We start from the raw sequence: 16,204 nt of genomic DNA on the forward strand, positions 1-16,204 counted from the left end.
GTATGTACAACTTTGAATATTATCTAATATGTTTTCTATTTCAATTTTAATTTTATATTTTTGAATTTCAATTAAAAAAATAAATTTTTAATTTTAAAAAAAAATATTTTTGGGAATATTCCAAGGAAGTGTATCCCTCGGGATATTCCGAAGACAACTTCCTCGGAATATTCCGAGGGCATATCTCCTCGGAATATCCCAACGGATACACTTCCTCGGAATATTCTAACAGATACACTTCCTCAGAATATTCTGACGGCAAAGGTTTCTCGGAATATTCCGACGGCCGAGGTTCGTCAGAATATTCCGATACCTCTTTTCTCTCGGAATGTTTCCGAGGACCGTTCCATCGGAAATATCCGAGGAAATACCGATGAACAGTCCTAAGAAATGTTTCTTCGGAATGTCCTCGGAATCTTTAATTCTCGGCATTTCCTCAGAATTTTCCGAGGAAATTCAGAGGAAATTTTATTTTCTGACGAGAAATTGTAGTGTCAACTCTAAACCCTAAACCCTAAACATTCAAATCTAAACCCTAAAACATCAACTCTAAACCCTAAACATAAATTCTAAACCCTAAAACCCTAAATCTATAAATCTAAATCCTAAAACATAAACTCTAGGGTTTTAGGGTTTAGGGTTTAGGATTTATGGTTTAGGATTTTCTAAACCCTAAAACCCTAAATCTATAAATCTAAATCCTAAAACATAAACTCTAGGGTTTTAGGGTTTAGGGTTTAGGATTTATGGTTTAGGATTTAGAGTTGAAGGTTTGAGGTTTAGGGTTTAGAGTTGATGTTTTAGGGTTTAGGGTTAATTTTTTAGGTTTTAGGATTTAGAGTTTACTTTTAAGGTTTAGGGTTTAGTGTTGATAGTTTAGGGTTTAGTGTTGATGGTTTAGGGTTTAGATTTGAAGCTTAGGGTTTAGGGTTTAGAGTTGATGTTTTTGGGTTTAGAGTTGAAGGTTTAGGGTTTAGGGTTTAGAGTTGATGTTTCAATTTCTCGTCAGAAAATAAAATTTCCTCTGAATTTCCTCGGAAAATTCTGAGGAAATGCCGAGAATTAAAGATTCCGAGGACATTCCGAGGGTTTAGGATTTAAGGTTCGTATTTCAAAAATAATAGGGTTTAGGATTGATGGTTTAGGGTTTAGGGTTCGTATTTCAAAAAAAAATAGGGTTTATGATTGATGGTTTAGGGTTTAGGGTTTGAATTTCGAAATAGTATAATTCGAAAAAAATTAAAAAAATTATTTTTTATTTTTTTAATTTTTATTTATTTAAATATTTATTTATTATATATATAAAAAACAAGGACATAAGAGTCTTTTGCCACTTAATGAATAATATATTTTTGAAAATGTCTCTTTAGTGGTGGTAAAAATGAAAAGTGGTAGCATGAAATTGGTAAATATGTAATTTCTCCAATTTAATACAATATTAATTCATAAGTATATTTTGAATTTATCTACAAATTTAATTAATTATTTAAAATATATAAATCAAAATCATTTTAACGATTTTTTATTATAAAGGATAAATATAATTATAATTAAAAAATAAATTAGAAAAATATTGCAAATCAATTATAATTTTAAATTAATAAATAGAAGTCAATTTTATATTGTTTTCATTAATGAATATCTAAGAATTTAAAATTTTCTAATGGCACAAATCATAAAATACCTTAGAAATATTAGTTCTATAAATTATTTTTATTTTAATAAGATAGATGCTTACAAGAATGTCTAGACTTTGGATATAGATGGTAAAAACAGTTAACTAGATGCATAAACTATTATTGGAGTATTAAATTTAATTTAAATAGTAAATTTATAAAACAAACAGTAATATATTGAAAATATGTGTCTATTGAATTTATATGTTCCTTGTAAAATTAAGTACTAAATATATACTTTAACTACCATCTCTGTGATCTTGGAAAATTTTGGTTTATCTATATGACTTCTTTGTTCCCGTGGCAAGGAAAACTGGATCATAATATGGGATACAAAGTAACTTAGACATATGTTTGTTATTCGAAATCTGAGGGTGGTCTAGGACTTTGAAATTTATCATCTTGGAATATTATATTCAGCCTCAAATTGATGTGTTCTTTATTTTTTTGTTCAGGCTCTTTATAAGTGACTTCGGTTACCCGTATGTACTTGTTCAAAAAATCCTTTTGGACTCTCAATCAAGACAACTACGGTATTTCATGGAAGTTTCACCGTTTGTTAAACCTAAGGCCATTAAACTTTATCCTTTTTGTATTTAAATTGGTCGAGGTGACAAGATCTTCTTTTGGTGAGATCCATGGACTCCTTTTGGCCAGCTAATCTATTATCTAGGAATACCTGCTCCATCTAAGATGGGCATTCCTTTAAACTATTTGGTTTCTGATTGCATCTCTCAAACGGGATAGACTTTTGAATCCGCTAAATCAGATCGTCAGCTAATTAAATCTCCTCTCCATCTCCACGATGCATGTCTCCTCTGAAGGTGAAAAAACAGTATGTGGGAGATAATATGTCTATTCTCTTTATCTCAAAAGAATTTTGGAATCAAACAACAGTCTAAGCCAACAGTCCAATGGGCATTATTGGTTTGAAACCCTGTAATAGTTCATAAACATGCAACTGTTGTATGGCGGTTTATTCGTAGCAAAAATCATACATTGTATCGTCTGAGTAGTTAGGGGTTGGATGTGGCACAACATGTCTCTTATGTCGTGTTCATCAGAAATAATCTGTTTTAGGTAAATTTTCTCATCTATATTTTGGAACCGGGCAATGGCAAAGTTACTTTTGCAAATGTTCCATCAGACTAGGACCATGTATTACTGTGGCTTCCAACAACTTCTACCTCTCCAATCATCTCTTGTGTTCTCATCCAGCTTTGGCAAGCAACTATTTATGGTTTATGGAGGGAGCGTAATCAACATTTTCACCCAAGGAGTCTCAAATGATGAGACTGCAATCCTTTTTCAAACTTTTACATACGAGGGTTGTACTCTTTTCTTTCATTGTTGTTCATAGTTTTATGATCCAAATAAAACACATTGATTGATGATTATCATGGTGATAAATCACTTTAATGCATGTCCTCTTATCTCTCTCCATGAAGGTGTTTATCCAGCAAAATTTCAGCAATCGTCCAGAAGATCTAGAGTCGATTTCATTATGTTGATCATTTCTTCATATGGTTTATGTGATTCATGTTTGAATCATTTCATTTATTCCAAACCCATATCAATTTTGACTCAAAGTATATCCAAATGAGAGTCCATTCTCATGTTTTGACATGTAAACCAATAATTCTTGATATCAAAATGGTTTACGGAGTGGTGGATATGTAGATAGATCTCAACAACGATATGGTAAGTTATTATAGACTTCAAAGTCGAAGATGCTTAATCTTGTTCATCATGAGGATAAATTTTCACCTACAAAGATGGATAGGACCACAGCCAGAATTGTCATGCACTACAAGAAAACAGCAAGGATACTGAGGGAAAAAATCGTCGGAATAACGTTATTCCGACGACATAACGACGAAACAAGTCCTCGGAAATAATTCCTCGGAATTTCTTCTTTCCTCGGAAATCCCTCGGAATTTTCCGACGGAATTCTGAGGAAACAAATTTCCGAGGAAATTTCGAGGAAATTCCGAGGATCACTAGTTTGTCGGAAATCTTCTCGGAATATACCAAGGGAGAACTTCGTCGGGATATTTCCTCGGAAGTTTATCGATCGATGCGTTTTTGGACATATATCCATCAATCGATCCGTTTATAAAAAAACGTTCGGAATATACCGAGGGACATCTTCCTCGGAATATACCGGCGGAATTCCGAGGAAACATCAATCCGTCGGAATATTCCGAGGAAATTCCGAGGATCACTAGTTTGTCGGAAATCTTCTCGGAATATACCAAGGGAGAGCTTCGTCGGGATATTTCCTCGGAAGTTTATCGATCGATGCGTTTTTGGATATATATACATCGATCGATCCGTTTATAAAAAAACGTTCGGAATATACCGAGGGACATCTTCCTCGGAATATACCGGCGGAATTCCGAGGAAACATCAATCCGTCGGAATATTCCGAGGAAATTCCGAGGATCACTAGTTTGTCGGAAATCTTCTCGGAATATACCAAGGGAGAGCTTCGTCGGGATATTTCCTCGGAAGTTTATCGATCGATGCGTTTTTGGATATATATACATCGATCGATCCGTTTATAAAAAAACGTTCGGAATATACCGAGGGACATCTTCCTCGGAATATACCGGCGGAATTCCGAGGAAACATCAATCCGTCGGAATATTCCGAGGAAATTCCGAGGATCACTAGTTTGTCGGAAATCTTCTCGGAATATACCAAGGGAGAGCTTCGTCGGGATATTTCCTCGGAAGTTTATCGATCGATGCGTTTTTGGATATATATACATCGATCGATCCGTTTATAAAAAAACGTTCGGAATATACCGAGGGACATCTTCCTCGGAATATACCGGCGGAATTCCGAGGAAACATCAATCCGTCGGAATATTCCGAGGAAATTCCGAGGATCACTAGTTTGTCGGAAATCTTCTCGGAATATACCAAGGGAGAGCTTCGTCGGGATATTTCCTCGGAAGTTTATCGATCGATGCGTTTTTGGATATATATACATCGATCGATCCGTTTATAAAAAAACGTTCGGAATATACCGAGGGACATCTTCCTCGGAATATACCGGCGGAATTCCGAGGAAACATCAATCCGTCGGAATATTCCGAGGAAATTCCGAGGATCACTAGTTTGTCGGAAATCTTCTCGGAATATACCAAGGGAGAGCTTCGTCGGGATATTTCCTCGGAAGTTTATCGATCGATGCGTTTTTGGATATATATACATCGATCGATCCGTTTATAAAAAAACGTTCGGAATATACCGAGGGACATCTTCCTCGGAATATACCGGCGGAATTCCGAGGAAACATCAATCCGTCGGAATATTCCGAGGAAATTCCGAGGATCACTAGTTTGTCGGAAATCTTCTCGGAATATACCAAGGGAGAGCTTCGTCGGGATATTTCCTCGGAAGTTTATCGATCGATGCGTTTTTGGATATATATACATCGATCGATCCGTTTATAAAAAAACGTTCGGAATATACCGAGGGACATCTTCCTCGGAATATACCGGCGGAATTCCGAGGAAACATCAATCCGTCGGAATATTCCGAGGAAATTCCGAGGATCACTAGTTTGTCGGAAATCTTCTCGGAATATACCAAGGGAGAGCTTCGTCGGGATATTTCCTCGGAAGTTTATCGATCGATGCGTTTTTGGATATATATACATCGATCGATCCGTTTATAAAAAAACGTTCGGAATATACCGAGGGACATCTTCCTCGGAATATACCGGCGGAATTCCGAGGAAACATCAATCCGTCGGAATATTCCGAGGAAATTCCGAGGATCACTAGTTTGTCGGAAATCTTCTCGGAATATACCAAGGGAGAGCTTCGTCGGGATATTTCCTCGGAAGTTTATCGATCGATGCGTTTTTGGATATATATACATCGATCGATCCGTTTATAAAAAAACGTTCGGAATATACCGAGGGACATCTTCCTCGGAATATACCGGCGGAATTCCGAGGAAACATCAATCCGTCGGAATATTCCGAGGAAATTCCGAGGATCACTAGTTTGTCGGAAATCTTCTCGGAATATACCAAGGGAGAGCTTCGTCGGGATATTTCCTCGGAAGTTTATCGATCGATGCGTTTTTGGATATATATACATCGATCGATCCGTTTATAAAAAAACGTTCGGAATATACCGAGGGACATCTTCCTCGGAATATACCGGCGGAATTCCGAGGAAACATCAATCCGTCGGAATATTCCGAGGAAATTCCGAGGATCACTAGTTTGTCGGAAATCTTCTCGGAATATACCAAGGGAGAGCTTCGTCGGGATATTTCCTCGGAAGTTTATCGATCGATGCGTTTTTGGATATATATACATCGATCGATCCGTTTATAAAAAAACGTTCGGAATATACCGAGGGACATCTTCCTCGGAATATACCGGCGGAATTCCGAGGAAACATCAATCCGTCGGAATATTCCGAGGAAATTCCGAGGATCACTAGTTTGTCGGAAATCTTCTCGGAATATACCAAGGGAGAGCTTCGTCGGGATATTTCCTCGGAAGTTTATCGATCGATGCGTTTTTGGATATATATACATCGATCGATCCGTTTATAAAAAAACGTTCGGAATATACCGAGGGACATCTTCCTCGGAATATACCGGCGGAATTCCGAGGAAACATCAATCCGTCGGAATATTCCGAGGAAATTCCGAGGATCACTAGTTTGTCGGAAATCTTCTCGGAATATACCAAGGGAGAGCTTCGTCGGGATATTTCCTCGGAAGTTTATCGATCGATGCGTTTTTGGATATATATACATCGATCGATCCGTTTATAAAAAAACGTTCGGAATATACCGAGGGACATCTTCCTCGGAATATACCGGCGGAATTCCGAGGAAACATCAATCCGTCGGAATATTCCGAGGAAATTCCGAGGATCACTAGTTTGTCGGAAATCTTCTCGGAATATACCAAGGGAGAGCTTCGTCGGGATATTTCCTCGGAAGTTTATCGATCGATGCGTTTTTGGATATATATACATCGATCGATCCGTTTATAAAAAAACGTTCGGAATATACCGAGGGACATCTTCCTCGGAATATACCGGCGGAATTCCGAGGAAACATCAATCCGTCGGAATATTCCGAGGAAATTCCGAGGATCACTAGTTTGTCGGAAATCTTCTCGGAATATACCAAGGGAGAGCTTCGTCGGGATATTTCCTCGGAAGTTTATCGATCGATGCGTTTTTGGATATATATACATCGATCGATCCGTTTATAAAAAAACGTTCGGAATATACCGAGGGACATCTTCCTCGGAATATACCGGCGGAATTCCGAGGAAACATCAATCCGTCGGAATATTCCGAGGAAATTCCGAGGATCACTAGTTTGTCGGAAATCTTCTCGGAATATACCAAGGGAGAGCTTCGTCGGGATATTTCCTCGGAAGTTTATCGATCGATGCGTTTTTGGATATATATACATCGATCGATCCGTTTATAAAAAAACGTTCGGAATATACCGAGGGACATCTTCCTCGGAATATACCGGCGGAATTCCGAGGAAACATCAATCCGTCGGAATATTCCGAGGAAATTTCTCGGGAAATTTCGAGGATTTCATTTTCCGTCGGAATGTCCGTCAGAATACCGCTGTTTTCTTGTAGTGATGTAACCAGGGGCGGATCTAGCAGAGGCATTAGTCGGGGGCATCAAGCTAAGGTTTGAGTTAGTAGGGGGCACCTTTATCGAAATTGAGCTTGTTGTAATACAATTGTTTAAAGAAAATCAAGATTTAGTAGGGGGTACGTGACCCCGTTAGTCGTAACTCATGTAACTTGATTTCTAGGTTTTGGGTATCTCAACATATTACATGATCCAACGACATTATCAGGATATTTATATACATAATTACGGGGAAGAAAAAGGACAACAAAACTTCTAATCGAAAACAATGTCAAGGTTAAATCCAAAGAGGACAAAGTCAAAGCAAAATCCTGATATAAGGGACTCTTTATCTCTTGATGAGAATGCAGAACTTCAACAATCTGAAGCATTGGATTTTATCATATTGTGTGTATCTATAAAGCTTAGCCAAGAGTTGATATAACAAAGTACATAAATTGCATCAAAAGGTCAAATACGGAAACAGAAAGTAAAAGATTTAGTTTTCTGCTAGCGAATAAAGTGATGCATCACAAATTGACACTTCATCACTTATTTCAAGATTTTATAAATTCTTTAAATATTTTCATCTTTTATTATTTATACCAAATTATCAAACCATTTAGTAGTCTATAAACTTATTTTTTAATCATCTTCTAATCACAGCTCTTTTTAAGATGACAAATCATTATCTTCAATAAATTATATTATTTAATATTTAAATCTAAAATTTTAATATAAATATGTTTAAATGAATATGAAATATATTTGTTATCTTCGATCATTTAGATATTTTAAATTTACATAAAAAAGAAAAGTCATTTTTAATTTTCTTATCTACAAACGCAAATCTCGATTTATAATATTTTACTAAAATATACTTCCTCCATTCCACTAAAATTGTAATTTTAGAGTTTTCACATAATTTAAGAATAAATTTATAATACCAACAATAACCCTAATTTAATAAATCATTTGTAAAAAAATATTATATGTCGTATTTATTTTAATTAATATAGGAAAAATAGGTAATGAAGCTATAAAGTTACATTGAAAACATAAAACTTCTATCTTTGTGAAACAAATAAAAATCTCAAACAATAATTTTTTATGGAATGGAGGGAGTACTAATTTGATTATACTAATATACTACACATATATATAAATATATTTTTTCTATATTATGATGGTTCATCATATATGTGAATATTTCATAGTTCATTATTTAAATTTTAAATTTAAATACACATATAAATATCTTTAAAATATATGAAAGATGTCATTTATCATTTTTAATAAATTAATAAAGAAACTAAAATTAGAGCTTAACTATAATAATATTTCTGAGACATTAAAATTTATATTTAAAAGAATGAGTCTGTGAATAAATGTCAATAAAACAAGATTTCCTAATTAATTATTTAAAAAAAAACAAAATTATGATAAATTTGTTAAGTAAATAATAAATTAATCATATATATAATTAAACCAATGTACGGAAATCTTATTCAAAATAAAACAGTCACCAGTTATACTTTAAAAACTAAAAATTATATTTGTTTGAAAATCTTAATAATTTTGTATGATATGGTTTGTTTGATAAAATTGTTGATAGGTATGTATATTTTAAAATAATAACTATCAATATTAGATAGCTATGCTATCTAGCTATTTTTGAAAACAAATTTTACATCGATTTACTTTTCAAATTATCGAAGTCAATAAATTTAAAAGAAAATTTATATACAAAAAATAAAGTACCTATGTATCGAAAACAAATCTATAAGAGGGAAATAATCAAAGTAATTTTGTTTTATTTACTTTTGTAATAAAAATTTAACAAACATTATAATGAAAAATAATTACATTAATTAAAGATTTTTATAAAATAGAAAATCACGTTATTTTTAACTAGTACAATTAAAACTATTTTAAATGAAAGCAAACTAAATAATTTTAAACGTATATAAAAATTAAGATTTTTTTATAATTTGTTTTTCACTTACTCATCATCCTCATCCTCCCCGTAGGGTAGATTTAACCCTATTTTCAATATATGTCACATATCTTTGCTTATGTAATAATTGCTATCCGAAAGATTTCTTTTTTTTTTTTTTTTTTTCGTTTGTTTCCTGACACTGCGTGCTAGGTTATCCGCCTTTGTATTTTGCGTTCCTGGTACATGTATAATCTCTGAACGTGTGAAGCTCTCTTTCAGACTCTTGATATCTTCCAAATAACTTGCAAAAGCTGGCCACTCTTCTGGTTCCGAAACCATCTTCACCAATTGAGAACAATCCGTTGCAAACGTAACCTGGAATTGATGTAAATTCTTCATACATTCCATAGCCCATAGTAGCGCCTCCATCTCTGCATGCAAGGGAGTTAAAGAAGCTCTTACATTCCTAGCTCCCATTAAACTTTCAAAACCTTCTAAAGTACTGAACCAACCCTGACCAGAGAACATATCCCCCTCTTTCCATGATCCATCAGTAAAACACCATCTTCCAGGAATTGACGGCAGAGATGCCTGAACCTGTGTTCCCGTGTTCTGGTCCTTCAAAATCTGTGCCTCTGCCCGTGTTCTGAACCTGTGTTCCCGTGTTCTATCCGAAAGATTTCTATATTGATTATATATACTTGTATTCTATTATTATTATTATTTTTGATCAAACTTGTATTCTATTATTAACTAGTGAAAGTCTGAAAGAAACTAAAGCCGGATAGGAACAAGAACCAGGAGCCAGACAATCCTGAAATCATTAACCAAACTTAGATAAACATAAAGTAAGACACCTTCATTAAGCATCACATTAGAAACAGAAGCCAAATCGATTCCGCCATTGCAGTTCAGCGTAGAGGAGCCACATCCTCATAGAACTCTAAAGAAGCCGGAAGCTAGGATCAAGACCGAGGAAATGACTTCAAAAGAGGACCAACCAATACTGTTCCAACCAAAGCTTGAGCGATATCAAAGAAGAGCATCCAAACCCATGGGATCACAGGGAACCCCTTAACCAAACCAGAACCATTCCAAAGGAGGAATAATGCGCCGCACGGAACCTCTTCAATCATTGAAGGAAAACCATCGAATACACAGATGGAGCGACAGGAAGTTGGTGACACAAACCACGATGTCAAGAGTAAGACTCCAAAGCTGACGGAGAAGGAATAAAACAAAAGAAGCAAATACACCAATGATACATGACAAAGACCACGGGGTCAAGACTTGAACCAATACCCGTCACTAACTTAGAACCACAAAGATGCTTGCAACATAGAATTAGAGGCATGAAACTGAAGGCCACATAGACCCAAGAAACCATAAATATAACGAACCAAGTAGCAAACTCCGCTCATCTTGGCTCAAGGGATGAGATTTATACTGATAGAACCTTCGACTAACCGAACAGGAAGGGTAAGAGATTGATTGATGAAATCGCTGATCCACAGAGACATACCTGTGAAACGCTTCAACAAATCCGACGGAAGAATTAACATACCACGTCAGAGCCAGCTTAGTACTATACTGCACACCAGAAAAAGATCCGGATCTGCTCAGACAACAAGCACACCACCAGGACTACGACGGAACTAAACTACCTCTTGATACCATCCAAAAAACAACAAAAGCTTCATATCGACCAAATGAACCTACTACAAGACCTATAAGCACTCTTATGACACCTACGAGACTCCTGGAAGCCGGAGAGGGGAAATCAGAAATCTCTTCTTTTTTTTTCTCTGGCGGCTGATAGAGTTCTTTCTCTCTCTACTGTTCTGTGTGAGAGTTTATGTTAATGAGTTATTTTTTCCTTTTTTTGTTATTGGATATATATATATATATATTTCTTTGTAAATAAAATTCTCTGATTAATCCAGTATATTTGATATTTCAAAAAAGGAAAAAAAAAACAAGGCTGTGTATATATATACCCTAATACTCTACCACTAACCACTAATTAATTTATCCGTCAGTTTTTTCTTTACATAGAGAGCTAGATAGAAGAAAAATCTGCTATATTATCGATGATGGAAAACGAGAACTGGATCTATGGAAAAGTTTGGGATCAAGAAGGAAACCCAAAGAACTCAATACGTGATGAAGAAGTAACTTCAGGAAAACTGAGTGCAGACTTTGTATTGAGTCAGGAAGACGATGATTATAGACGGCGTCGTAGCATCTATCTGAAGAGCTACAGTTTGAAGAAGGCCAAATCCAATGCAGACATACGTCGCCACATATCAACTGCTAGTAAGTTTCTGTATCGGTTGAAGAAACTCGTCAGCTCTGGACATCATCGTCGAATGTGATAAGTACAGTACAAAGACTTGCGGTCGTACTTTGGTTATGGCTAGGGTTTATGCATGTGTATTATACAGATGAAGTGTTTCCCTTACTTCTGATTTACATATGTTTTGTTAGTTTAATAGTTTGCTTGAATAAACTATACTTTTACCAAATTTGTGGTTTCATCTCATCAGAATAATATCGAGATTAAGCATCTGTTTTTTTATTAATTACTTGTAGATAAGGATAAAGTTTACAATGATGTACATACAAGATAAATACATAATCTACGGAAAACAATGCTTTATTTATTGAAAAGTTTTAATGTGCTTCTTAATCAGATCCATCTGATTGCGATTTTCCGTTTTAGCTATCAACCACTACATGAAACTCCAAGATTCTGCGGAAGGCTTTTATATTTCGTACATCATCTCCGATGTATTTTCCTATTTTTATTTATAAAACTATGTGTTTTTCCTTACCATGTGCAGAAATAATAAAAAATAAAAATAAAAATAAAATTTTATTAGTTTTAGCTTTTATTTTCTACTTACAATATTTAATTTTAAATTTGAAATCAATTATATCTAAAAATTACTATAAAATAAATAATTTTTATATTAATATTTATATTTAATAATATATATGTATATATTTAAAATAATAATCTTTGAAATATTTTTATTTATTTCTTTTGGTTAAAATATATTTAATAAAATTCTATAAAATTAAGAGAAAAATTTGTTATATATAATTATCAAAACGTAAAACTAAATAATATTTCTAAAATTTGTAGATATTAAAAGGAAACTAGTGCATTGAGATTAGAAAAAGAAATTTTAAACATAAAAATTTGAAGAATTGTGTTAATAAGATAAATTATATTATTGTAAACAGTACAATTAAATAATATTTCAAAAAAATAAAATAATGTTATATTTATATTTCTACTATTATATTATTTGTTGTTATATTAATGATGATCTATGAGTTATTACCATATTATAAAAAAACTTAACAAAAATATAAATCAACATTAAATGTGAATGTTCATATCACAATTAGGTTCAAGTCATGTCATCATTGTTAATAAGATATGTTATCGTTTTTTTTTTCAAAGTCATCATTGTTAATACGACATGTCATCATTTTCTTTTTCAAAATCAACGTGGTGAAGACACATGACAACTGACTTTTCAAATAATGGAAATATGAACTATACTAAAAAGTTTCCATATTGATATGCATCTAGAAAATGCTCTTAGAAAATTAACCCAGAGAAATAAAAAATGGAAAACCCGTTGAAAGACGGTGACCAAATACAGCTGACAACTGAGACGGGGAGAAGATGAAGAACTCGTGAAGCTTCACAAAGGCTAAGAGATGAATCTGTATAACATCCATACTTTTAAAATTTTCTAACTAAATCTGATGATGAATTCTTCAAATTAATGACATTGCTATATAACTTTTTATAGAAAAAAGGAAAAAAAAAAGTCACGCATCACAGCCAATAATTTATAAGACTAGTCAATGAATAATACATTGTAGATTGGTCATCCACTAGTACTCCCCCCCACCCCACAACATCTTTCAACACTTCTAGCTTGAAAATAAATAAAAGTAAGTATATTAGCATCGAAAACGAACCAAATAATTGAATTTCATTTTTGATAATTGAATTTCATACCTAAGCCTTGATTGAAAAGTCGTCGATAAGATCCATATTTTTGTTCTTTTTGACAACAGATAAGATCCATAGTTATTGGTCCCTAATTCTCGCATTAGACTCTTTTACCCTTAGCTGCACAATTAGTTTGACCAGAAGTTGCCAGTACTGACCAAAGTGTAAATCTATGTGTCTATTTATAACTATTAACTAAGACACCTTCCAAACGTATCCTCACAATCACGAGACTGAGAGATGGCGGATGAAATACCTTCCAAAGGGATCCTCAAGAGCGAAGCTCTGAAGCAGGTTTTTGTTTCTTTTTATAGTTTTCTTTCAAAACTTTACATGATCAACATATACGTTTTGTTAATAAGCAAAGTTTGGTTTTGTCTGGATATAAGAAAAGATCTTTGATATGTTTGGTTGTATTCGACCGTCACAGTACATCTTAGAAACGTCAGCATATCCAAGAGAGCATGAGCTGCTCAAGGAACTTCGTAAAGCTACAGTGCAGAAATATGGCAATTTGTAAGTCTTCTTATTTTAATCAATAGGATCCTAATTAAACCAGTTATATTTTTATTGGTTTTTAATTGAATTTTCTTTAATGAAAATGCAGAAGCGAGATGGAAGTTCCGGTTGATGAGGGCCTTTTTCTCTCGATGCTTTTAAAGATTACGAACGCTAAGAACACTCTCGAGCTCGGTGTTTTCACCGGCTACTCTCTTCTCACCACAGCCCTTGCTTTGCCAAAGGATGGCCGCGTAATGTTTCTGCTTCTTGCTATAATCGTTTATATTATTTACATAGTATATACTTTAGCATGTGGAGCTAAAACGATGAAAAAATAATCTTTAGCAAGTTTTAAATAAGAAATATAAATTGGGACTCATAACCTTTTTAAGTAATTCTTTTGACAGATCAACTATCTATTTGATAAACAAAATTTACATAGGCTCCATAAATAGTTTGAGATTGTCCAACGTTCTAGAACAATATTTTGGATGCAGATTACTGCAATAGATATTGACAAAGAAGCCTACGAAGTGGGACTAGAGTTTATCAAGAAGGCAGGTGTTGATCACAAGATCAATTTCATTCATTCCGATGGTATTACGGCCCTAGACCAATTGGTGAATGATGTACGTTAAAAAAATATGTTCCTATTATTTAGTAATTAAGCTGAACTTACTATTTCTGACTAATGATCGTACGTACATATTCCACATTTGAAAAAAAAAAACAGAATCAGGAGTTTGATTTCGCATTTGCGGATGCTGACAAGTCAAACTACCCCAACTTCCATGAGAGGCTTCTGAAATTGGTGAAGGTTGGAGGAATCATTGCGTTTGACAACACTTTGTGGTTTGGTTTTGTGGCTGAGGACGAAGAGGGAGTTCCTGATCATATGAGGGAATATAGAGAGGCTCTTATAGAGTTCAATAAGAAATTGGCTTTGGATACTCGTGTCGAAGTCTCTCAGATTTCCATTGGGGATGGTGTCACGCTCTGCAGACGCCTTATATGATCAAAAGACTACTTAAGAATAAAGATTAAAGTTTGAGAGTTTGGAATAAATTAATGGTGAGTTAGATACTTCAATAATCACTTTTCGTCATTTTATCACTGATTTTCATTTAATGGTGTGTTTGATTGATGATCACTCCACATCTTCTTCGCATACTCATCTGTTGAACAATGATCGTTAGAAAACAAAATTTTAATTTGTGTCACTACAACAAAAATGTGTTTTAATAGCGGACAAATAACGCTATATAACAATACTATCGCGGTTTTTGAAGGGATGTATCATCGGCCGTCATAATAGGTAAAAAACATTACATAGCGCTATCGTATCGGAAAAAAAGATAGCAGCGTAAAAAAACCGCTATGTAATGTTCTTTACCTATTATGACGGGCGATGATACATCCCTTCAAAAACCTAGGGGGTGAACCCAAGAATAACTCATTAAATATTATTTAATAGCGTGTCATAAATGCTATTACTTATATTAAAATTCTTTATATTAAAATTATTTATGGAAATTTAATTGTTTAAAAATAAAAACATAATTAAAATTTAAATTGGTTTATATATTTAAAATTTTGTTTATTATTTAAACTGATTTATAATAAAACTTGTTTACAAAAAGAATATGGTATACAAATTAGAAAATAAATCATTGTTGGGGATGAAGATTGCAATGCAGGCTCCAGCAGTTAATCATCTATTATTTGCAGATGATTCTTTGTTTTTCTCATTGGCAATTGATAGAGCTGCAAAGAAGTTAAAGGAAATTTTTGGCCAATATGAAGCGGTGTCTGGACAATCTATCAATCTAAGTAAGTCATCTATCATCTTCGGCCATAAAGTGAGAGTGGATGTCAGAACTAGAATGAGAAATCTACTGGGAATACATAATGAGGGTGGTATAGGTAAATATCTTGGGTTGCCTGAACAGTTTGGAAGTAAGAAAAGTGAAATGTTCACTTACATCATTGAGAAAGTGAAAGCAATCACCCAAGGTTGGAAACAAAGACATCTCTCGCCTGGAGGAAAGGAGGTCTTGCTTTAAGGCAGTGGCGTTATCTATGCCAATCTACTCCATGAACATTTTCAGATAACCTAAGGAGGTCTGTGAGGCGATTAATGGAATACTGGCTAGGTTCTGGTGGGGATCGGGTGAGAATAAAGGAATGCATTGGTATGCTTGGAAGAGGGTTTGTACACCAAAACGTGAAGGAGGGCTTGGTTTTAGAGATCTGGAAGTTTTTAATCAAGCTTTATTGGGTAAACAAGTTTGGCGTATACTTCAAAACCCAACATGTTTGATGGCGAGAGTGTTAAAGGCAAGATACTTCCCGGATGGATGTATATTAAGTGCAACTCTGAAGAAAAAGTCGTCGTATGCTTGGAAGTCAATC

General features: G+C 34.2%; 1 protein-coding gene across 1 annotated transcript; it reads left to right on the top strand.

The window, feature by feature from the left end:
• Window positions 1–13,459: 13,459 nt before the first annotated feature.
• Window positions 13,460–14,953, top strand: LOC106319334 (putative caffeoyl-CoA O-methyltransferase At1g67980). The gene is made up of 5 exons (XM_013757625.1): window positions 13,460–13,585; window positions 13,722–13,807; window positions 13,899–14,043; window positions 14,290–14,421; window positions 14,526–14,953. The coding sequence occupies exons 1-5, from the start codon at window positions 13,532–13,534 to the stop codon at window positions 14,805–14,807; spliced, it is 699 nt and encodes a 232-aa protein (XP_013613079.1). The 5' UTR covers window positions 13,460–13,531; the 3' UTR covers window positions 14,808–14,953.
• Window positions 14,954–16,204: the final 1,251 nt, after the last annotated feature.

The sequence above is a fragment of the Brassica oleracea genome, chromosome C2 (genome assembly GCF_000695525.1).
Source record: "Brassica oleracea var. oleracea cultivar TO1000 chromosome C2, BOL, whole genome shotgun sequence".
NCBI classification, from domain to species: domain Eukaryota; kingdom Viridiplantae; phylum Streptophyta; class Magnoliopsida; order Brassicales; family Brassicaceae; genus Brassica; species Brassica oleracea.